Source organism: Balaenoptera musculus, chromosome X (assembly GCF_009873245.2).
Source record: "Balaenoptera musculus isolate JJ_BM4_2016_0621 chromosome X, mBalMus1.pri.v3, whole genome shotgun sequence".
In the NCBI taxonomy this organism is placed as follows: Eukaryota; Metazoa; Chordata; class Mammalia; order Artiodactyla; family Balaenopteridae; genus Balaenoptera; species Balaenoptera musculus.
In genome coordinates this window covers 33,366,680-33,391,388 of record NC_045806.1, presented here as the reverse complement: position 1 = coordinate 33,391,388, position 24,709 = coordinate 33,366,680, and the positions used below count along the sequence as shown (strand labels likewise).

The 24,709-nt window shown below is 46.1% G+C and overlaps 1 protein-coding gene across 2 annotated transcripts in view; it reads left to right on the top strand.

Moving 5' to 3' along the window:
- The first annotated feature begins 368 nt into the window (after positions 1–368).
- SRPX (sushi repeat containing protein X-linked) overlaps positions 369–24,709 on the top strand; it is a 112,710-nt gene continuing 88,369 nt past the window's right edge. Inside the window, exon 1 of one of the 2 annotated variants that reach the window (XM_036841044.1) lies at positions 369–559. In XM_036841044.1, coding sequence (XP_036696939.1) covers positions 469–559 — 91 coding nt within the window. In that variant the 5' untranslated portion in view covers positions 369–468. The remainder of the gene's footprint in view (positions 560–24,709) is intronic. The other variant, XM_036841045.1, reaches the window with a different exon arrangement.

The window sequence follows — 24,709 nt, the reverse complement described above, 5'->3', positions numbered from 1 at the left end:
CCCTTCTCTTTCCGTGCGACTCACGCAGCTTTCTGCACAGATGACATTGTGGTAGGGGCCCTGGATCTGGGAGGTGTTTGGGCCACCAGTGTGTGTATTCGTGGTGAAAGGGCGCGCAATTGGGGAACAAAAAGATATTTTAGGATAATCCGGTTTGCTAGGGCACGCCCCTGGCGCGCTCAGGCCCCCAGAGGGGGTGCGGGAGTGTCAGCCCCGCTTCCAGAAGAAGCGCTGGCACAAAAGGAGGGGGGTGGGTCGGGGCCCCAGCCGCGCCAGCGCTCCGGGGAGGCGGAGGAAGGAGGGCAGGCCCCGGGCGGGCTGGAGGGAGGGAGGGAGGGAGACAGGCGAGAGGAGGAGTTTTCCAGCTTGGCCTCCGCCGGCCGCGCGCAGCCCCTCGGTCCGCTTGGTCTCCTCCCGCCCCCAGGAAGCGCGCCGCGCAGCCGAGCCGAGCGCAGCGCCGGGCGCGCCATGGGGAGCCCCGCACTCCGGCCCGCGCTGCTGCCGCTGCTGCCGCTTCTTCCGCTGCTGCTACGAGTCCCGCCGAGCCGCGGCTTCCCAGGTAGGGTCGGCGGGCCAGCCTCCCCAGCTGGGCGCCAGGACCCTCGGCTCGGTCCGGAGGGTGGTGCGGGGGCGCCCTTTGTTTGCGCGGACTTCGTCTTTCGCCGCCCGGGGGAGCGGGGGACGCGGAGCGGGGCTCGCGTCCGGGCACCAGGAGGGGAGAGCCGACTGTCATCCCGTCGCCGGGCTCCGTGAGCCGGAGGACCCTCTGCGCCTGGGGTTCCAGGGGGACCAATCAAACCCTCGTTGGCGCTGGAGGCGACCAGGAGAAGTTTGGCCGCGGGTTACTTTCTCACCCCGCCGGAGTTTTGCCTCTCACACAGTTGCCTGCGGCCGGGGACCAGGTGGCTGGCAGCTTGTCCAGGAAGGAGCCCCTACCCCCTCCCACTCGAGGCCCCAGGCCACCCCCTGGGGCTGCAGGGCACGAGCCACAGTAGAAAGACTCTCGTGGAAGGCCCGGGCGGAGCCTCTCCCGCATCCCCCAACCCCCCCTGCTGGGGATTCCGAGAAAGTCTGCACCTCTGGGAGAGAGGTGCCAGCTGAGAGCGGTGACATGTGGCAGGCGCTTGGTTAGCCCCAGGGAAAGAGGACTACACACGCGGGCTCTGCTAGACAGGGGGTGTGGCTTCTTGTTGCTGGGGGGCGTGGTCTGTAGCATCTAAGGAGACCCTGGTACTTATTAGGACTCTTCTGGTGTGGACAAAACCTGCTTTGGAGATGCCCTTTAAAAAGCTCCAGCTGACTCCCTCATCGGAGAGTCTTAAGATAGCAAAGAGCTTCGGGGGAGCTGGGTAACATGGATGCACCCCTGTCGCCCCGGAAAGGAGAAGAAATCCATGGGCACATTTTAGTTTAGTGTTAATGGGAAAGTGGGTGACGTGGCGGGCAAATATCTGGCTTTACTTTCAACACTGTGGGCGGTTTAAGTCTGGGGTCTGAGAAACGAACCTACCGAGTCCTGGGTGAAGGATGGAGGGGGAGGGTTCCCAGATAGCATGCTTGGGAGATGTAGGGATGGCTGCTGGAAATTCCTTGCACATCCCCTTATGAATGAATGAATCAAACAAACGTGTAAAGTGATAAACAGGAACATTTGCGTTTTGAACTGTTGTAAGTGTTAAGCTTTTTGGTAGGAACTGATTCAGGGTGAGGTGGAAAGGAGACTTTATCGTCTGTGCCAGGCAAGTGCCAGCCCCCTGTTCCCCGGGCGGGTTAGTGCCCCCACCCCCCACGCAGGAGTCGGGTTAATATGAACCTAGAGGGGAGGGGGAAGCCAGTACTGGACAGGGAGCAGGGGGAGAAGTTGAGAAGCTAGAAGCAGCCTTTCCTGCTGAGCTGGGAGGCGTCTCTAAGCCGCCTGTACATCTATCTGGCGGAGCCTTTCTCAGTCAAGGGGCCTCTTCTCTTTTTCCATTTGACCTTCCTCCCCTCCCTCACCCTGCCCTCTGCTCTCCTTCCCTCAGCTTCTACCCTTATACAGTGTAGCTTGCTGCCAGGGCCCAGCCACCCACAGAATCGTGGGTTTCCAGCTTGGGCGCTCACTACTTTTGGGAACCGGCCCTGGCTGGCCCCACTCCCTCTGGCGCCAGCCTGCAGGCTGCCCCCAAGTTGGCACATCCCAATGGGGTCTTTCAGGAAATGTGCTCTGCTGGGGCTGTTGATTCCAACGGAGGGGATTTCAGTCCAAGCCAGAGGTTTCGGAAGGCTGGGGAGGGGAGACTCTCTAGGCCTGTGAGTCCTGAGGCAAATCATGTCAGCTGAGTTCACCCTAAGGGCTGGGTGACAGAGAAATTTTGAAGATCATTTCAGAGGCAGTATCTTAGCAAGTGGACATTGTGTCTCTGGTAAGAGGCCTGGAATCAGGAACCTCTGAGAGAGGGAGATGGGGATCTAGGGCCCCATCGGCATCTCCCCTCCCCCACTTATATAAACATCTGAGATTTAATAGCACATCTGTCAGAGAAAGAGAGTAAATCGTTCCCATTCCCACTTCTAGAAGGTCTCTGGAGTTCTTCCATCTTTGAATTTGACGCAGCTTTTCTGGCTCTCTGATTTATTCTTTGCGGCCTAACAAAGACGCAGTGTCTATAAAAACCCACATGAAATGTATGAAAAATTCATAGCAAAGTTGTCTGTGTTGGATTGCGTTTGTATGCCTATAACATAGGATTCTTACTCTGTTCTTTGTTTTTGCTTTTATTGAGGTATAATTGACATATAACACATTGGTTTCCCGTGTACAACATAGTGATTCGATATTTGTATACACTGCACAATGATGACCACAATAAGCCTAGTTACTATCGGTCACTGTACATAGTTAACAAAATTCTTTTTTCTTGTGATGACTTTTAAGATCTACTCTCAGTACAGTATTACTAACGATAGTTACCATTCTGTACATCACATCCCATGACTTATTTATTTTAAAGCTGGAAGTTTGTACATTTTGATCCCCTTCACCCGTTTCGCCCACTCCCCACTCCCCACTCCCCCTCCCCTCTGGCAACCACCAGTCTGTTCTCTGTATCTATGAGCTTAGGTTTTGCTTGTTTGTTTCATTTTTTAGATTCCACAATATATTAAGTGAGATCATATGGTATTTGTCTTTCTCTGACTTATTTCACTTAGCATAATGCCCTCTAGGTCCATCCATGTTGTCACAAATGGCAACGTTCCATTCTTTTTTTTTATGACTGGATAATATTCCATTGTATGTGTATACCACATCTTCTTTATCCATTCATCGGTTCATGGACACAGACTGTTTCCATAACTGGGCTCTCGTGAATAATGTTGCAATAAACATGGGGATGCAGATACCTCTTTGAGATCCTGTTTTCATTTCTTTTGGATAAATACCTAGAGGAGGGATTGCTGGATCATATGGTAGCTGTATTTTTAGTTTTTTGAGGAACCTCCATACTGTTTTCCATAGTGGCTGCACCAATTTACATTCCCACCAACAGTGCACAAGGGTTCCCTTTTCTCCACATTCTTGCCAACACTTGCTGTTTCTTGTCTTTCGGATAATAGCCATTCTGACAGGTGTGAGGCGCTGTCTCATTGTGGTTTTGCTTTGCATTTCCGTTTTATTATGTTCTTAAATGAACTCTTTATTTATTTATTTTTGGCTGTGTTGGGTCTTCGTTGCTGCGCATGGGCTTTCTCTAGTTGCGGCGAGCGGGGGCTCCTCTTCGTTGCGGTGCGCGGACTTCTCATTGTAGTGGCTTCTCTTGTTGCGGAGCACAGGCTCTAGGCGTGCAGGCTTCAGTACTTGTGGCACGTGGGCTCAGTAGTTGTGGCACATGGGCTTAGTTGCTCTGCGGCATGTGGGATCTTCCCGGACCAGGACTGGAACCTGTGTCCCCTGCATTGGCAGGTGGATTCTTAACCACTGCACCACCAGGGAAGCCCTGAACTCTTGAAGCCTCATTTACATCTGAGATTTTGGAGGTTCACTGCACCTCCTTCTGCAAGCAAGGCTGAAGATGGAGAATGAACACCATGGCCACTAAGAAAGGCTCCATGAATCTGATGCCTGGAGAAAGCTGGTAAAGTAGTGTGGTTTCACCAGCCAGGAAAACCGAGTGGGGTTGGCTAAAAGCCAAACCAGACCACACCAGCCAAAGCAGTCTTTGAAAATGCCACATTTGGAGATAAGTATTAGGAACTGAACACCTGGCTCAGGATATACAATTAAAGTCACATCAGGAGCAGGTTAGGCTAGAAATTTCTATTTGGGTTTAAAACATGTAATCAGCTGACAAAATTCCTCTGCATTAAAAAGGAGAATGCTGGGGAGAGCAGGGCATTTTCAACTGGCATTTTCTTATTGATAACACTTTCAGTACAGTATCCTGCTATTACTGTTTCTCATTTTCCAGATTTGTGAGCTGAAAGAGACACCAGAAACCATCGCTAAAGCACCATCTTCAAACCTTCCTCACACCATAATTGAAATATTGCCCTTTTCTTTTCGGTGATTTCTATAACATTCTCACTTTTAGTCTCTCTTATAACAACTCATTCTACTTTTTCTGGCCAGATACTGCTCTTTTAAGTACAGTTTTACTTCAGTACTGGTTTTTTTTTTTAACATTTTTATTTTATTTCTCATTTTTAAAATTGAAGTAACTTTAGTACTGTTTTGATCGCATTGCTCTCCTACTCAAAAACATAGAGCAGGACTTCGCTGGTAGCACAGTGGTTAAGAATCCGCCTGCCAATGCAGGGGACACGGGTTTGAGCCCCGGTCTGGGAAGATCCCACATGCCGCGGAGCAACTAAGCCCGTGCGCCACAACTACTGAGCCTGTGCTCTAGAGCCCACGAACCACAACTACTGAGCCCGTGTGCTGCAACTACTAAAGCCCGCGCTCCTAGAGCCCATGCTTCGCAACAAGAGAAGCCACCGCAGTGAGAAGCCCGTGCACCGCAACGAAGAGTAGCCCCCGCTCGCCGCAACTAGAGAAAGCCCGTGCTCAGCAACAAAGACCCAACACAGCCAAAAATAAAATAAATAAATAAATTTATAAAAAAACAGGGCAGCTGCTCCCTGTCCTCAAGTTAACTAGGAAGTTCTCTGATGTTTTCAGGGGACTATAAAATTTGCCCGCAGCCTAATTTTCCAGTCCTTCTCTCCTGGCTTCCTAAAGTCTGGCTAAAGTAGACTACCTGTTTTTATAGACCTGGAGTCCCATTTTCCCTCTTTTTGGTGATTACTGCTTTCTGCACCTGGAATGCTTCCCCGCAGCCACATGTCTGTCTAAATTCTGCCCATCGTCCAGTGACACCCCCCAGTTTGATGAAACTTTTACTTGATCCTTTGATTGGGAAGCTTCTGCCTTCCTTTAAACACCCACGGTGTTTCATATCTCTCTTGTGATATTTATCATACATGCCATACATTACAATGAGCTGTGCATTCCTTTACACTTCTAGATTCTGAGCTCCTGAAGGTAGGGCACTGCTCTGTCTTACCCCTCTGTATTTCTCACGGTGCCTAGCCAAGACCCTGGAGCCAAGTGGATATTTGTACTTATCGAGTTAATAGTTCCCCGCAATTCGGGTGATGGACCATTGGCCAGAGGAGCTGAGAGAAACACGCGTGCAGGTAAACAGGGCTTGTGCCACCATGAACCTACATACACAGGGACGATGCCTTGCTCGCTGTAGAGGTTTGCTTTTAAATCCGTGAACACCCTCCCTTTGAGCAATAGCCTTCTCCGCTGGGGGTTGTAAGACGAGAGACACTGCAGCCACAAGCCGGAGTTTGCATTTATTATTTTTGTTGGCCGCTTTGCTAGAGCCCCTTCCAAAGGGGTTGAATGGTTTCCTTAGTCAACGCAAATATGTGTGCTACATCAATTCCCCTTTCAGAGAATGCAACTCAAATGGGTAATTGAAAGTGAAGATTGAGTTTCACAAGAAGAAGGTTGACTTTTGCCAGGTTGTAACATAGTCTGAAATTCTAGCAGCCAAATTACGATCAATACCTAGGTTAAGGATTCATTTCCAAATAGCAGTGTGAATAATCGCCTTGCCTGGGTTCCAGTTCATAGGGAATTTCTCAAGCCAGCCCTTCAGTTCTTTTTCTTTTTTTTAATTTTTATCAGAGTATGGTTGATTTACAATGTTGTATTAGTCCTCAGTTCTTGATTGTGTGATTTCTTGACTGTCAGCTTTTATTGGCCATTGTTTATGGGGTCTTTTAAGCCTGGATCTTTCTCTTGGATATTTGAATTCTGCCTTGTCTCCTGGAACCTTGGCTCTATCCAGAGACTTTCTTTTTAAAGTGGACATGGAAGGATGGAGTGCACGGGATACTAGGATGAAAAAGGTAGGGAATTCCTTCTGTCAATAGCTTTCTGTCTTGTGGGGAAATAGACGCCAGGTTATCCATGGGGGTAAATATTATAACACAGATGGGTCGACAAGCCCTGGGAAGCACAGAGAGGAGCCACGCAGGAACCCTGGGCCTGGAGATTGCAGAATGATGTTGAGTGATGCTGATGCCAGTGCTAGTGACAACTACAGGCCCAAGGAAGGTTAATGCAGGGTGTCTCTGGGCTTCCTTCTCTAAGAACATTTTGAAATTGGAAATAAAAATCTGTGTGGGTGTTCTTTTTCTGGGGAGAAGGCTCTATCCCAATTCAAAATCACTACTCACCAGATACTTTTGTGAACTCTATGAGAGAATGTGCACTTAATGGGCACAAAAGTCAACATAGGAAGTACGATGAAGTTGCCAGAGTTGGGAAACTTTGAACTAATGATCAGGTGGCCTCCTGAATTATAACCAGCGGTACAATTTCCCATTCTCCTCATTTAAAAATCGACACCAAACAAAACAGTCATAATCATAGGTGGTAATCACCTGCAGACCTGGGCTGGCAACTTGTACCCCTCACTTAGCACAGTGTCTGGGACTTGGGGCAGGATCTTTAGTGGATATTTGTGGGTTGATTGAATGATTGAGGTAATTGTGACAGGGAATCAACACATTCTGTTTCAATATCGCTGCAGGATTTAACCAGAATTTCCAAGCTGCTAACCCCAAAGAAAAAGAAATGCGAGGTATCAGAGGCAATTTGCAGGACTCTGAACGAAAGATCCATTTGGACAGGCAACAAGTCGGGGCATAGTTAATTGCTGAGGCGCTTGAATTTCAAATCACCCTAGGACAATATTCTAGGAGACTTAGAAACACCAGGGACTTTGGGGGGAGGGGGCAGGATTTTTCAGATAAAAGATTTAAGGATAAAGCTTGTTTGAGAGAAAAGTCACTGGTAGCTTTGCTAAGCTCCCAAGTTGCCCAGATGATAATTGGTTGCACCTGGGTCTTACGGGCACACTCTAGCCTCAGAAACTTCTGGAGCCGTCATTTCCCAAGCTGAGTGATTCACTGCCCCGTAATCCTTAGCTCATACTGCATGCCTCTTTCTACGTTGTTCTCCAGGGAGAAGATAAATGGGTTTGGACATAGTGGCTTGGATTATCCCAGAGGTTTGGTGTTGTAAATTGAGTATATTGGTTTTAAAGCTTTTTTTTTTTATGAGTAATAGACAGATCCAAACATAGAATTTGGGGGTGGACTTTCTGCCTTGGCCTTGAAAGATCGTTGCCCTGTTTCTTCTGGCCTGCTCTTACAGTGACCTGTTGTGTGATGGGTTCCATGCTCTTTCCCCTGTTGTCACTGGCTCTTTGCAGCGTCTGCCCAGTTATGGCTGATGAGCATCTATCTCTTCCATACCGAGCGCAGCCCAGGACCCTCTGCTGAATGCCTCTGGCCTGCCGCTAGCTGTGTGGGTGGCTGAGCTGATGACCCTACCAGCCCCAGGGATTCGAGAATGTTCCAAAACACTGGTTAAATGAGGGCCACGGGGTGAGCGAGAATTGAGCCGAGCTTTGGCAGGCCCCTGGTGGAGTGGTGAGGAAGTGGTGGCCTGGCCACGTCCCCGGCCTTCTGAGAATCTGCCCCCAGTGTGGCCGTTGCGTATAGGAACTCTGACAGACTTGTTGCCACTGACTCAGCATTTGTCACACAAAGGCTCCGGTTCCTTTAAATATCTGAGGTTGAAATCCTGTTTCCACTTCGATTAGAAGTCCGCTTTTCAAAGCGGAGGATCATACTGTTTCACCAGGAGCTACTCACGGACCCGACGGCCTCAGCCACGTGGGCAGGCACTGGGGTCTTGTTCATTCTGTGTCCTTGTGGCCGAGCAGGGAGCCTGGCCCCCGGGGGACTCTCGGTGGGTCTCGGTGAAATCTGCAAGGGAGCACACCTCTGGCCGGGACTGACCTGCTGATTGGGTGTCTCGGGCTCTATCTAGACGCCCACAGGAGTTTCTCATCCACATCCAGGCTCCCTTGCGCGGGCCACCTAATTCATGTGGCATCTCGGCCTGGGAGGGCGCCCGAGACGGAACCCCCAAGTCTCAGTGACGAGTCTCTGAGGTTCAGCAAGTGGAAGGGATTTGTCGGGGTCACAGCGGGAGTTAGAAGCAGAGCTGGCCTTAGAACTCAGTCCGCCGACTCTAGGATTCCCTTTCCTCCACAGGCAGGGACAGAGTTCAACTTCTGAGTGGCCACTACACATTAGGCACCGGGCCGGGCACCAGGGATAGTTAGGCAAGGATCAGTGGCACCTCGGGCACTCACGGAGCCCTGGTGTCCTGGTGTATTTCCGCGTGGTTGTTCACACCGACACTTGGCTGCAATCTCAGAGTCTCACACCCGGGGCTGCTTCGGTGTTCCTCACGGTTCTGAGAAGCTGCTGCCTCAGAGCTACCCTCGCCCCCTCTTGTCGAGGTCCCAGAGGATCCCTCTCTATGCCACTGGCTTTGAGCACCCCAGCTGATATGTCATGCTGTTTTTAACAGCTTTATTGTGATATTATTCACATACCACACCATTTCCCCATTTAAACCACTTCAATGACTTGTAGTATATTCACAGAGTTGTGTATCCATCACAGTTTTAGAACATTTTCATTACCCGCCAAAGAAACTCCACACCCTTTAGCCATCGCTCCCCACCCCCTCTCCGTAGCCCTAGGCAACTGCTGAAGTACTTTCTGTCTCTATAGATTTTCCTGTTTTTAACGTTCCATATAAATGGAATCACGCAGTATCCTTTCGTGTCTGGCTTCTTTTGCTTAGCACAATGTTTTTAAGATTGATCCATATTGTAGCAGGTATCAGTACTTGACTCCTTTTTTATGGCTGAATTATATTCCATTGTATGGACAGACCACATTTTATCTGTTCATCAGTTGATGGACATTTGAGTTGTTTCCACTTTGGGGTTATTATGAGTAACGCTGCAGTGAATAGTCATATACAAGTTTCTGTGTGGACATATGTTTTCATTTCTCTTGGGTAGATCCTTAGGAGTAGAATGGCTGGGTCATATGGTAACTCTATGTTTAGCCATTTGAGGACCGGCCAGTCTGTTTTCCAAAGTGACTGTACCCTTTTACATTCCCACCAGCAGTGTGTGATGGTTTTGATTTCTCTACATTTTTATCAGCTCTTGAGATTATCTGTCTTTTTGGTTAAGTGGTGTCATGAAAGCTCAGTTCATTAACAGCATCCACTCAAGGGTTGAGTGACAAAGCAGTGTCTGTGCTGCCAGCTGTTGCAGCGTATTGGCGAGAGCCATCTAAGGATGCCTGCCACCCTCTCACTGCTGGCTGCAGGGCACGGCTAGTCCATAAGGTGCCTTTGGGTGGATTAGAAAAAGATGCCTTGTCTAGGCACGTGTAATGCGTGGGCACAGGGCTTGGTCAGGGGACAGACTTTGTGCTGAGCAGGAAAAGGATAGAGAGGCAGGCCTAGAACTCAAGATTTAAAGAGTGGAGGGCAGCACGATGTGAGACCCCGCCTGCTCTTTGGATGGGTGTGATGGTGGGTGCTGTGGTGTAGACAACTCCCTGGACACCCACCTGTGCTGCAGTCGTGGATGTCAGTAGCTCAGCCCCAGGTGGGAAAGAGCTATGGGCGCCATGTGCTTTGACAGCTTGCTTTTATTAAAAAGAAAAACAAAACAAAAAGCTGTGCTTGTGTGTCAGCGGCATCCTCGCGAGCTTGAATCCTTGGGTCACCTGGGAGCCAAGCAAGCAAGTCAGAAGCTCAGGCCCCACCCGAGACCTAGTGAATCAGCACATGCATTTCAACAAGGTCCCCGCCGATGATTCTTATACACAGTGAAATTTGAGAAGGACTGGTCCGCTGGGTGAGTTCAGCCCTTTGCCAAGACGGGGTGGCTGGCCTGTTTATAAGGGCCGCCCCTCCTCTCTCCCTTCTTCCCTTGGCTTTGCCGTCATCATGGCATCTTCTAGACTTCCTTTCCTAAGTCCCCGACATTCCTGAGATAAGCGTGTACAGACTTTCGTTTTCTGCTCCCTCTTCTAACTCAAAAACAAACCCAACTCTTCGGGGGGCCCTCGACTTCATCTCCTTTGAAGTCCTCCTGCCTGGAGTGCGGCCAGCAGTAGCAAAGCACATCTTCAGTGATGGGTAACGGGGTCCTCACATGCCTTTGCCCAGCAGCTCAGCTGTAGCTTAGAAATAACTGCAGCTCTTTAAGAAAGGCCACACGAGTGTGATTAGGGAGGTCCCTGCCTCTCTAGCAAAACCCTGTCCTGGGATTGAGAATTTCTGCAACTGACCAACCCTTAAAGACACAGGGGCTACACATCTTTGTGCCAGAGACCGACGCCGCCGGGCTTAGGGAGAAGGCAGCCCCTTGGAGGATAGGTGAGATTGACACCAATGGGGAAGTTAGGAGAGCACACCCCACCCCTCATGTGAAGTCCCCCAAACCCCCCCGAACTGGGCAAGTCAGGAGGACTGAATTGTTAGCACTAAAAGGGGGGCCCTCCCACCGTTTCAGGGCTTTGAGTGAATAAGTAGTTCCCAGCCCAGCAGTGGTATTGGCTTGGCCCAAAAGTTCGTTCGGGTTTTTCCATAAGACGGTATGGAATAACCCGAACGAACTTTGGGGCCAACCCAGTATTTGGACAGGCTGCATCGGGATTACCCAGAGAGTCTGGTGAAATGAGGTTTCCCTGATCCCGCCTCCTCTGTGTGTTTTGCTTTGGCAGACCTGGGGTGGGCAGCAGCAATCTGTGGCAGGGGTCTGCAAACTAAGTCTTGCCAGGCCAGATAGCACCCCAACTCCTGGTTTTGTATGACCAGTGAGCTAAGAATGGTGTTAAAATTTTCAAGTGGTTGAAAAAAATCAAAAGGAGAAGGCTACTTCGTAACATGTGACAATTATCTGAAGTTTAGATATCAGTGCCACTGGAACCCAGCCACACTCATTTGCTTGGGTGTTGTCTGTGGCTACTTGGTGATAAGTGGCTGAGTGGAGTAGTTGTGACAGAGAACATAATGGCCTGCAAAGCTGAAAGTATTTACTCTCTGGCTCTTGACAGAAGAAGTTTGCCAACCCCTTAATTAGGGCCTTGCTACTTAGAGTATAGACTGAGACCTGCTTGGCCTGCGAGCTCTACAGACATGTAGAAATCAGACCTATGAAATCAGAGCCTCCCTTTAACAAGATCCCTAGGTGTTTGGGGCTCCTGCTCCTTCACCACGAGGCTCAGCTCAGAACTCATCTTGGCCCTAGTCAGGGGGTCTTTTAAGATGCCTAGGCCAGCATGCTATAACTAGCCCTGTACACATTTATCGGACAGATAACTGGGTGTTTCATTCTCTCTGTTTGAGGCTTGGTAACCTCCTGATAGCCTCTAGAAACTGGGACCCTGTTTATTCTCACCAGTTCTTGGCCAAGGCCTAGGGTCCTGATCCAAAGCTGTAGGCAGACTGGCCTTGGCTACCTCCTGAGACTTCCTGGATGCTGCATGGGTTTCTGGACCGCAGGCTCGGGGCTCTCCAGACCTGCTGCCCTGCCACAGTCCTGCTATATGGTGTGGCCTGAAGCCCTTCACTGCCCCTTACCCCGATCGCTGCTGAGGCCTTGACTTGGCTATCTGTCTCTTGCTGGTGGCTGTTCCTTCAGGAGCCTGTGATCTTTCTGCTGGTCAGGACCATCCCTAGTAGAACATTTTCCCAAAGTGGCTTCCTTGAAGCGCTGCTTCCCAGAGAGATTCATAGATGTTCTATGGGCAGCAGAATGTGTGGTAAATAAGTTCCATAGGTTTCTTTACTGCAGGACGGCTCAGGGTCATCGATATGCTAACGTAATTGTTCCCCTCTGGGAGAGAGCAAATAACAAGGACCACAGAATCTCAAAGTGTGGTCCTTAGACCACCAGCAACAGCAGTACCTACAAACTTAATAGATGCATAAATTCTCATGCCCCACCCCAGAGCTGTTGAATCAGAAGCTGGGCCTGGGGGAAGGTAGGCCAGCAACCGTGTTGTAACAAACTCTCTAGGTGCTTCTGAGGCCCTCTCGAGTGTGAGAACCACTGGTGTGGACATTTCCAAGTTATTTTCTCACAGCATCTTAATAGACTAGTGTTTCTTATTTGTTGTTTTTAAAGGGAACTGTGTTTTGGGTTTCAGGACAGGACCTTTGGGAAGATGACATTGAATTGCCTGAAGCATTTACTGGTGGCATTGAGCACTGCGGGCTAAAGAGGGGAAAGAACGAAAAAAAAAATCTTTGGGTAACACCATCTGTCCCACTTCTGGCCTGCTAGGCAGTTGTGTGCCTACTTGGTTAAAAGAAATTTCCTCCAGTTGAAAGCTACCAGCGTTTGGCTGTTGTAAACGTGTTCTTTGCAACGTTTTTGTGTATTAAAATGTGAAGAAAGCTGGGAACAGCCATTGGGATGTATTTCTCTCCTCCTCTAAACATTGTCTCCTTTCAGAATACTCTTCTTTCCTCTTCTGCAGAATTTCCTCGTGCAAATCCCAAACCCATCTTTCCAGGTCAGTCAGGTCCAAGTGGCTTTTGCTGGTGCCCTTGCCCACAGCGAGTGGCCCTCTTTCTGTCCATGGAAAGTCTCAGGAAGCTTTCAGATCTGAGGAGGTAGTTTGTCCCCAGACAGAGCCTCTTAGCCCAGGGTAGCTGTGCGTTCCTTCTCAGAGCTCAGCTCCCTCCCTTTCATTCTAGAACTTTCTCCTTTGCTATCAGGGCCAGTGGTGTCACAGCCTTGGACCTGCAGGTGAACGCTTTTCATTTCTTGGCCGTCAGAGGGTTTGTAAATGCTGTGCTGTCACTTAGTTTGAAAATCCCAGTGACGGTGAGGCTCGAGCTTGAAGGTGAGAGGAATCCCCCGAGTTCTCTTGCCCAGATCTTTTCTCTGTCTTTGTTTAAATGGAGGCGAGGCCTCAGGACCTCACGAGCTGATGTGGATGGGCAGGTTCTTGATGTGGTTTCGCCTTCTGAACAGAATTGTAAAGAAGCAGAATGACCTCATTTGCCAGGAAACAGATGTGATTTGATGGCCCCCCGATGTGAATATGGAGCAAGAGAGAGCTCGAATCCAGCTCAGAGTCTCCCCCAGCCAGTGCCTCGATCAGGGACCTTCTGCTGAACGCCTCGCTGCAGCCTCCCTGCCTTCTTGGATTTTGACTGTGTCTCAGTTGACCTCTGTGGAGGACAGTTGAGCCTTTGGAAGACCATACGCTGTTGCTTTTGTTCCGCTGTCTGGTTTTACTTTGAAGGCTAGATCTTTTTTGGTTCTGGCTGTGTTGAATGCCAACAGTCAGCCTCCAGGGCTTCGGGAATGCCCTTGGTGGGAACCGGAGTTGGCATTTGTTGAGGGCCTTTGCTTTGTGCTGATCTCCACAGAGTTAGGTGCCTGACTTTTTCCTGTTTTGCCTCTTTTCCAGCTTTAGACAATGAGCCGAAAATTAAATCATAAAAGGAGACTAAACTGGGGGAAAAAAAATTTCCCTTGGACAGGGTAATGCCTTCATTTATAAAAGTTATCCTTTTAACTTTCTTTTTGTTAGCTGTGTAAAATATGACCAAAATTAAAATTGCACAAGCCACATGCTGTCTTAATTGTCTCTGCTAATTCAAGGCGGAGGGCCTGGGGACGGTGGGTACCATCAACTCTGCCTAAAGTTGTCCCTATGGGGTCTTGTGCAAAAGAGCTTGAATGGAGGATGGAACATTCTCTCAGGTGAAGCAGCTGTAGAAGCAAGGACATCTCTGAGACCTCATGCCTGGCGGGGGTCACTCTCTTACGAGCCCCCCACCTTACCACTATTATTTTCTTTTCCTGGATGAAATAAAGTTAAAAGTGGAAGAGTAGCCTTAATGGGGAAAGAAATTACATAAAGCTGAGGTTTGGATGCAAAAGAAGGAAGAGTCCCCAGTAGGATGGAGCCACGGTTGCCCAGCAAGCGGTACATTTATTGAGTTTCCTCCCTTCCCTGCCTCTCTTCCCCAGTCTGTCATTGTGATTGTGCCTCCCGGGATGCCTCCCAAATGAACCACCTGCACCTTATCTTAGAGTCTTCTGGGGGCATTCACACAAATAATGGCTCAGCTGGAACTTAACCCAAGACTCAAAGTTCTTTCTACTGCTGAATTGATGCCTGCTGAATAGAGCTGTCTAGGTTAGGAAGCGAACTGTAAGGCAGACTTCTACGAGGAAGCTTGAGGAGTGTTTCAGTTAGCTATTGCTGTGTAAGAAACCATCCTAAAACTTAGTGGCTTAAAACAGCAACCACCATTTATTTGTTCATGGTTCTGCAGTTTGGGCAGGGCTCAGTGGGGATGGTTCATCTCTGCTTAATGTGATGTTGGCCGGGCCAGCTCATATGGGGCTGGCGCATCCAAGATGGCTCCCCTCCCATGTCTGGCGCTTCATCTGGGATGACTGGAATGGCTGGGACGGCTGGGCCTCTCTCTCTACCTCTTTCCAGTCTCCTATTCTCTATGTTCTCTCTCTCTCTCTCTCTCTCCCCCACCACAGTTGCCTTTCTCCCCAGCAGAGTAAATGGACTTTTTAACATGCAGATGGCTTCCCAGGGGATGAAAGCCAAAGCTACCAGGCCACTTAAGGCCTAGGCACATCACTCCTGTCACATTCTATTCATCAAAGCAAATTGCAAAGCACACCTGCTTTCAGAGTGGTGGTGGTAGTGGATAGATTCCACCTCTTAAGATGGGAAGAGTGGTATACATGTACAGGATGGGAGGAATTGTTGGTGGCCAACTTTGCAAGCAATCCACTACAGAGCTGGTTTGGAAGAGTGTATTGGAAATGTGAGCTTAATTTCCCAGGATGTTTCCTGGGAGCATTCTGATTAATTGCTGGACCCCAGGTTAGCTATCCAAATGTATTAGGCTGTTTAGCTACAGAATGTGGCATGCCCAGATTCATTGCAAGTCCATAGAGCTGAATAAATGTGTAGTCCTGGGAATATTCAAGGTTCATTTCCCAATGCTGACTGGTACTGGCATCACCTTCGTTCTTTACTCCCTGATACTTCTCTCTCTTATTTTCATCAAAGGCACACCTTATTAAAGAAGAGGTAACTCAAAATAGATCATAGATTTAAATATAACACTACAGCTATAAAACTTCTTGATGATAATATGAGAGAAAATCTTTACAAGCTTGAGTTAGACAAGGCTTTCTTAGTTATGACACCAAAAGCATGATCTATAAAAAGTAAAAAAAAAAAATGTACTTCATCCAAATTTAAAACTTCTGTTCTTTGATAGACAAAGTTAAGAGAATGAAAAGACAAGCCAAAGACTGGAGAAAATATTTGCAAAGACATATCTGATAAAGAATTTTTATCCAGAATACATAAAGAGCTCTCTAAACTCAATAAGAAAACAGGTAACCCAGTTTAAAGAGTGGGGGAAATATTTTAACAGACACTTCACCAAAGAAGATATATGAAAAGATGCTCAACATCATTATTCACCTACTAGCTGGATAAACTTGACCAACCCGATTCCTGCTTTTATCTGCCAAATGTGAACAATGCCACCTGCTCTCCTAGGGGAGTGATCTGTAATGCACTGTGCAGATATAAGTTATGGTTAGAACTCCCAAAAAACAACTTGCACACATTTCTGTTCCTTGTAGACGGCTGACTAGCCATTTTCTCTCTCCCTCACTGGACTTTATGTGACAGACACCCACAAATTGCTGACCATGACTGTTAGGTAACCACTGGCCACTAGCAATTTGAGGCAGGTCATTTACTGTAAGCTCAAGTGGACGTGGGTGTCTCCCACCATGCTTTTCCAAGCCAGCCTGGTTTTTAGGTCTCCCTAAAAAAGTCTCCCACTACCTACTTTTTTCTGCCCTCAAGTGTCCTTATGTCCTTTCATTTCAAGGAACTTGCATCATTTGTGCCCCTTAACAAAGGGCTTTAGTTGTTCCTTGGCACTATCAATACCTAAGAGATTTACTTTGACCTTAATTTTTTCTTTGAATTCATTTGTAATCTGAAATGGATTATTTTATATTTTCATATATTATTTTTTCTCCAGGACCTAATGTTAAATTCAATGCTGAATGCTTAATAAGGACACTGATTACATAAGGAGTAAGTAACAGAATATTTTTCATCTAGTTTCTAAATGTGGATAAAGAAGCTTGGATGAACAGCTGCAGTATCAAAAATAATTTTCCATTTCTATGAATCCCAAAGGCCCCCTTCATGCATTTAACATTCCTGAAATTCCTAAAATGAAAAAAAAAAAACAGTGAGAGGAATACACAGGTTTGGTTTGGTTTTGTTTAAATTTATTTATTTATTTATTTGGCTGCGCCGGGTCTCAGTTGCAGCACGCGGGATCTTCGTTGCCGGGTACAGGATCTTCTTTGTGGCGTGCGGGATCTTTAGTTGCAGCATGCAGGATCTTTAGTTGTGGCATGCAGGACTGGATCTAGTTCCCAGACCAGGGATCAAACCCGGGACCCCTGCATTGGGAGCGTGGAGTCTTAGCCACTGAACCACCAGGGAAGTCCCTACACAGGTTTTTTTTTAAAAAAAAAACAAAAAACAGCTTTATTGAGGTATACTTGACATATAATAAACTCCATTGAATTCACTTTGCACATTTTTCAAAAATTAATTGGCAGGTTTTTTGCTGATTTGTTTGTTCTTTATTCTGGTCCATTGATCTGTGTGCCTATTCCTTCAGCAATACCACATTATTTTGATTACTGTAGCTTCGTAAATAGTCTTAAAATTGGGTAGTGTGCTTCTTCCAGCTTTATTCTTCTTTTTCAAAATTGTTTTGGTTAAAAATTCTATATAAACTTTAGAATAAGCTTGTCTACATCTACCCAAAAAGCCCACTGGGATTCTGATTGGAATTATGTTAAATCTATTAATCAGTTTGGGGAGATATAACATCCTTACTATTTTGAATCTTCTAATCCACCAACACGGTTATCTCTCGATTTATATAGATCATTTTTTATTTCTTTCATCAGCATTTTGAGGTTTTTTGTATACAGGTCTGGTATATGTTTTTTTAGATTTATACAGTCATCCTTTGGTATCTGCGAGGGATTAGTTTCCAGGACCTGCCGCTGATACCAAAATCTGTGGATGCTCAGGTCCCATAGTAGGCCCTCCATATCCGCAGAATCTGTATCCATGGATTCAACCAACCACAGTTCAGAAACATAGTACATGATATGGAGTTGGTTGAATCAGCCAATGTGGAACCTACAGATATGGAGGGCTGACCATATATTTATTGAAAACAATCTGCATAAGTGGACCCACACAGTTCAAACCCATGTTGTTTAAGAGTCAACTATACTTAAGTATTTTGTTTTCTGGAGCTCTTGGAAATGATATTTTTTAAAAATGCATTTTCGAACTATTCTTTGTTAGTATATGGAAATACAAGTGATTTTTGTGTTTTGACTTTGTATACTGCAACCTTGCTAACCTCAGGAGTTATTTCATAGATTCTTTAGGATTTTCTTTATAAATAATCATGCCACCTGTGAATAGGGACAAGTTTACTTCTTCCTTTCCAATCTATGTGCCTTTCTTCCTTCCTTCCTTCCTTCCTTCCTTCCTTCCTTCCTCCCTCCCTCCCTCCCTCCCTCCCTCCCTCCCTCCCTTCCTTCCTTCCCTCCCTCCCTCCCTCCCTCCCTTCCTCTTGTTGCACTGGCTAGGACAACCAGTATAATGTTAAATAAGAGTGGTGAGAGTGGATTATTATTTGCATTTATTTTTGCATTATTCCCAATCACAGGGGGAAAGCACTCAATCTTTCATCATGAAGTATAATGTTAATTGTAGGCTTTTTGTAGATCTTCTTCATCAGGTTGAGGAAGTTCTCATCTCTTCCTGGTTTGCTGGGAGTTTTTGTCATGATGTTAAAATTTGACAAATGTTTCTTCTGTGTCAATTATATGATCATGTGAATTTTCTTCTTTAGTCTGTTAATGTGGTAGATTACATTGATTGATTTCTTTTACTGATTGATTTTTTAAAATATTAAGCCAGCCTTATGTTCACAGTGTATATGACACTTGATGTTGGTATATTATTCTTTTTATGTACTGCTGAGTTTTATCTGGCAATATTACATTGGGGACTTTTGTATCTATGATGATGACAGATATTGTCCTGTAGTTTTATTTTCTTGTAATTTCTTTATCTGGTTTTGGCATCAGAGTAATGCTGGCCTTGTAAAATGAATTTGGACATGTTTTCTCCTCTTCTACTTTCTGGAAGAGATTCTGCAGAATTGGTGTTATTTCTTCTATACATGTTTGGTAGAATTCACCAGTGAAATCATCTGGACCTGGAGATTTTAACTACAAATTTACTTTCTTTAATATTTTGGAGACTATTCAGGTTATTGATTTCATCCTGGGTGATTCGTGGTAGTTGGTGATTTCTGAGGAATTGGTCCACTTCATCTAAGTTGTCAAAGTTATGTGTAGAGTTGTACATAGTATCTGAAGTGATAGCCCCTGCTTTATTCCTGATATTTGTAATTCCTTTCTTTCTTTTTCTTTGTCAGTCTTGCTAGAGTTGTATCAATTATATGAATATTTTCAAAGGACCAACTTTTGATTTGATTGATTTTTCTCTATTGTGGTCATTGATTTCTGCTTTTACCTTTATTATTTCCTTCTTCCTTTGTCTTTATTTTGTTCTCTTTTATCTAATTTGTTAAGGTGGAAGCTGCGATTATTGTTTTGAGACCTTTCCTTTTTTCTAATATGAGTGTCTAATGCTATAAATTTCCCTCTAAGTACCACTTTAGCTGCATCCTGCTGCACTCTTTCTTCTCTCCTTCTTGAACTCTGATGCCTTGAATGTTAGACCTTTTGATCTTGTCCTACAGTCCCCTGAACAATAGAGAAAAAAGCTTGAGAAAAATAAACCAAGCAAGGGGAAGACAGAGAAGGGCAAAAAGCCATGGGTGATCTCCCCACCCTCTTGAGACCACAGCTTCTCCAATAAGAAAAGTTCCCCTTACCCAGAGTCTTAGGTGCCTGCAGGCCCATGTTGCTACTGCTATAGCTGCTCATTGCCACCACAAGGTTACCTGGGGACTGGGACACAAGAAAACAAAGACAGCAAACAAGCAAACACTGGAGAATTTCCCCCACTTTCTCTGAGCATTAGGAATCCTCTTTCCCACTCTTTGAACCAGAGATAGAGAGATTCTTTTGGAACTCTCTCAGCATCCAGTGTCCACTTCTGTATTTGGGCTGACTTGAGTTCTTCCCAGGGGAACGTCACCACCAATTCAGTGGTACTTCAAATTCTGCCTTCTTTTCCAGTCTGCCTGCTAATGTTTACTTTTCAGAGTCCTCAGATAGCTGTTCAATGCACTTTGTTCAGGTTTTTTAGTTGCATTTGGTAGGAAGGACGAGGTGGAGCGTGATTACTCCATCTTACCCGGAATTGGAATCTTGTGACCTGTTTTTCTAAAGTTACATGGTCATTTTCATGGTGGTCAAATAGATGATTTCCTTCCTTCTTTCTCTCTCTCTTTTGTTTCTTCTTTTCTTTCTTTCCTACATTTTCTTGACTGTGGTACCAAGTAGATTATTAGACCGTGATAAATAACTTTTGACTTGACTTTGTTGCAGATGGTGAAAATTCTTTTGCATGAGGTTTTATAAATATTACGAATTAGAGAAATGATTGGAATGCTTATCACTGGAAAACACTTCCTGCTTTCCAAAGATATATCTACCAGGATGAGAGAAGAAAAGAATCATAATTTAAAAAGTGGAGAATACTGATCTTATGGAGTCACACTGAAAGTGCAAAAAGATCATGTATCTGTATCTGACACAGGTATAAGTTACTTTTGTTCCTTTAAGCAAACCCAGTTCCATCCAAAGCCTTTTTCTCATGAGGTAATGCCAACAAATATATGTTAATAATTAAAGGAACATAACCATGCAGAATGATTATGCATCAAATGGTATGTGTCCTTCTTTTGCTTTATTATATAGTTCATCTGAGCAGTGATTGAACAATCCTGCCTTCAGCCTGAGAAATGGAAATTGTGGAATTGGGAGAGAGTCAGTAAAACATAATCTTTCATGCAGATGAGGCTTTTGGTAAACTTTTCAATTAATTGCTTTTCTTTGGGCACTAGTATTGGTAAGCAGCTTTAAAACACAACTGAAAGTATAGACACTTATCTATAAGAGTGAAGTATGAGGAAGTGTGTGGCTTCTCTGAGCAGGTCATGTACGAGGTGGCCCTAGCACAGTAATTAGCTCAGCTTCCTACACCACCCAAGCTATTTCTAATCATAGATGAACCAGTCACACGTCCTTATTTTGAGCAGATGTCTGAAAATGACTGTAGCATAATTCCTCAGTGATAGCTGAGGTTCAGAAAGCAACATTAGTGTTAACCTCCAAGTTCTGTTGAAAATATCCACAAAGCCAAATCCCCCAATTTAATAGGCTCTTTTGAAGTCTTGTCTTGTGAACCAACAATGTTGACATGTAATTCATCATTAGCTTAGAAAAACACTTTCGGAATATAAATCAGGCTTAAAGTCTAAGATGGAATGATGCTCCTTTCAACTAGAGCATCCAACCCTGGTATCTGAGACCCTCTCTCCTTTTCTCCAGCAACTGTCATTTATCAGTCCCATCTCCCTCCTCATCTGTACCCTTTTGCCCACACCTGTACCCTTTTTTTCTTTTTTAAAATTTATTTATTTTTGACTGCTTTGGGTCTTCGTTGCTGCATGTGGGCTTTCTCTAGTTGCGGCGAGCGGGGGCTCCTCTTCGTTGCAGTGCGTGGGCTTCTCACTGTGGTGGTTTCTCTTGTTGCAGAGCATGGGCTCTAGGCACGCAGGCTTCAGTAGTGTGGCATGCGGGCTCAGTAGTTGTGGCGCATGGGCTTAGGTGCTCCGTGGCATGTGGGATCTTCCCGGACCAGGGCTCAAACCCGTGTCCCCTGCATTGGCAGGCGGATTCTTAACCACTGTGCCACCAGGGAAGTCCTGCCCACACTCTTGAAATCAAGTCTTTCCCTCTGATACAATGCCTGTGTCTTACTTTGAAAATCTTCAATAGAACGCACCAACCCCACGTTTAAACAGGAAGAACCCGAAGCCCTGAGAGGTGGTGGGGCTGGCCACAGGCACACAGCTGGGTGGTAGCAGAGGTGGATGAGGCTTCCTAGCATCCCACTCCATTGTTTTACTCCAAGTCTTCTAGAAAGGCACTGTGCTGTTCGCAGAACCTCACCTCTGAAGACACCACATTGGATTTTTAATCCACTCACAACCAAGGATACCACACTGAGTTTTTCATCCGCTCTCACCTTTCTTTCCACACTTTTCTTTTTTTTCTTTTTTCTTTCTTGGCTGCGCCACATGGCTTGCAGGATCTTTTTTTTTTTAATTAATTAATTAATTTGTTTTTGGCTGTGTTGGGTCTTTGTTGCTGCGTGCGGGCTTTCTCTAGTTGTGGCGAGTGGGGGCTACTCTTTGTTGCGGTGCGTGGGCTTCTCATTGCAGTGGCTTTTCTTGTTGCGGAGCACAGGCTCTAGGTGCGCAGGCTTCAGTAGTTGTGGCATGTGGGCTCAGTATTTGTGGCTCATGGGCTCTAGAGCACAGGCTCAGTAGTTGTGGCACACGGGCCTAGTTGCTCCGCGGCATGTGGGATCTTCCCGGACCAGGGCTCGAACCTGTGTCCCCTGCATTGGCAGGCGGATTCTTAACCCCTGTGCCACCAGGGAAGTCAGGCTCGCAGAATCTTAGTTCCCTGACCAGGGATCAAACCCGTGCCCTCTGCAGTGGAAGTGCGGAGTCCTAACCACTGGACCGCCAAGGAAGTCCCTCGTTCCGCACTTTTTTTTTTAAATTTATTTATTTATTTTTCTTTTTCTTTTTTGGCTGTGTTGGGTCTTCGTTTCTGTGCGAGGGCTTTCTCTAGTTGCGGCGAGCGGGGGCCACTCTTCATCGCGGTGCGCGGGCCTCTCACTGTCACGGCCTCTCTTGTTGCGGAGCACAGGCTCCAGACACGCAGGCTCAGTAATTGTGGCTCACGGGCCTAGTTGCTCCGCGGCATGTGGGATCTTCCCAGACCAGGGCTTGAACCCGTGTCCCCTACTTTGGTAGGCAGACTCTCAACCACTGCACCACCAGGGAAGCCCCTGCACTTTTTAAGTATATGAAAGGAAGTCACCTTGTGATGCTGTCAGAAGTTAGGACAGTGGCGTGATCCTGGTCGTAATCCATTCCTTGATCTGAGCGCTTTGAGCTGGGTGTGTTCAATTTGGGACAAGTCATTGAACTATGCACTTTTCTTTAAATAAAACATTTATAAAAAGTCTACAGGATAGGGATGACTGGTGGTGGACAGGTTGGGAAAAGCATAAGAGGAGACCAGCAGCGTAGGGCATGAGCCCTGATTTTGTGCCTGGGCTTCCAAACTTAATATTCTACTAATACCCTTCATTGTGCAACAAGTCACCTCTCTCATCCATCTTAAAAATTCATTTTCCTCTTAAAGCCCTTTTATCCTGTTCTCCAGGGTACTTTTGCTTCCTGGTGCCTGCATAATCTTTGTACCATCAGCACTGCTGAATCCTACTTAAAAAGAGGCATTGGCTGTAGCCAAAAATCAGACCGATAATCATGCAGGGATCTTAGCCCCATCCTGGGGTTCTCGCTTGTTTAATATTTGCTGTGCACGCTTCTAACAAGCCAGGACACATCTGGATTTGTAGTTTTCCTGCACATCTGTGCTCTGAGGCTCTAACAATATAATATGTGTGAGAGGCTGTACCTTATTTTTAAAATGGCAGCACTGAGACCTCTTGTTTCTCTGCTTTTACTTTGACTCTGAGATATAGGAAATGCTTACTTGTTGAGGCTTCTGTCTCTCTCCCTTCCCCACTTTTCTTTTACAGCAGCAGAAGGGGCAGGAGCCCAAGTGTGTAACCAATCGTGGATTGAAAGCCATAGATCCATCCCTCGTCCCCAGAGCTGATGGAATGATCTTTTGTAGGTGTTCAGTACTCTGCCTTTTAATATTCCTCTCTCTTAGGTTTAGAGTCTTTTTTTGTCCCTTCCTCCATCTTTCTGCCCATCCGTCCCTCCCCAAAGGTTGTTCTTCAATGACATAGGTTGATCCGGGGATCTTTGTGGGAGACATCATTGCTGCGCGCGGGCTTTCTCTAGTTGCGGCGAGCGGGGGCTACTCTTCATTGTGGTGCGCGGGCTTCTCAACGCGGTGGCTTCTCTTGTTGCAGAGCACAGGCTCTAGGCGCGCGGGCTTCAGTAGTTGTGGCACGTGGGCTCAGTAGTTGTGGCTCACGGGCTGAGTAGTTGTGGCTCGCGGGCTCTAGAGCGCAGGCTCAGTAGTTGTGGCGCAGTAGTTGTATCAGAGGAGACATTCTCTTGAGTAAACGAAGGAAATGCGGCTAACCAAACCTGATTCCAAAGTATCACCATTTAAAAGAATTTAAGAAGATACATGCACCCCAGTGTTCATAGCAGCAGTATTTACAGTAGCCAAGACGTGGAAGCTACCTAAGTGTCCATCAACAGAGGAGTGGTTAAAGAAGATGTGGTACATATATACAGTGGAATATTACTCAGCCATAAAAAAGAAGGAAATAATGCCATTTGCAGCAACATGGATGGACCTAGAGATTATCATCCTAAGTGAAGTAATACAGACAAAGACAAATACCATATGGTATCACTTATATGTGGAATCTAAAAGAAAGATACAAATGTACTTACTTACAAAACAGAAATAGACCCACAGGCATAGAAAACAAACATGTGGTTACCAAAGAGGAAAGGGGAGGGGAGGGATGGATTAGGAGTTTGGGATTAACAGATACAAACTATTATATATAAAATAGATAAACAACAAGGACCTACTGTATAGCACTCAATATTTTGTAATAACCTATAAGGGAAAAGAATCTGGAAAAGAAAAAAATATGTATGTTTGTATATGTATATATATACATACACACATATATATATATTATATAACTGAACCACTGTGCTGTACATCTGAAGCTAACACAGTGTTGTAAATCAACTATACTTCAATAAAACAAAAAACAAAAACCCCCCAAAATTCTTCCTATTTTTCTGTTTAGTAATATGTTCTAAAATAAAGCCTAGGGTGGAATTGAAATTTTTCATGCCTATAGTTTCCACACTCCATATTTCTACCTGTTTGAAAATTGCCCATTCTTAGTCTTTGATACT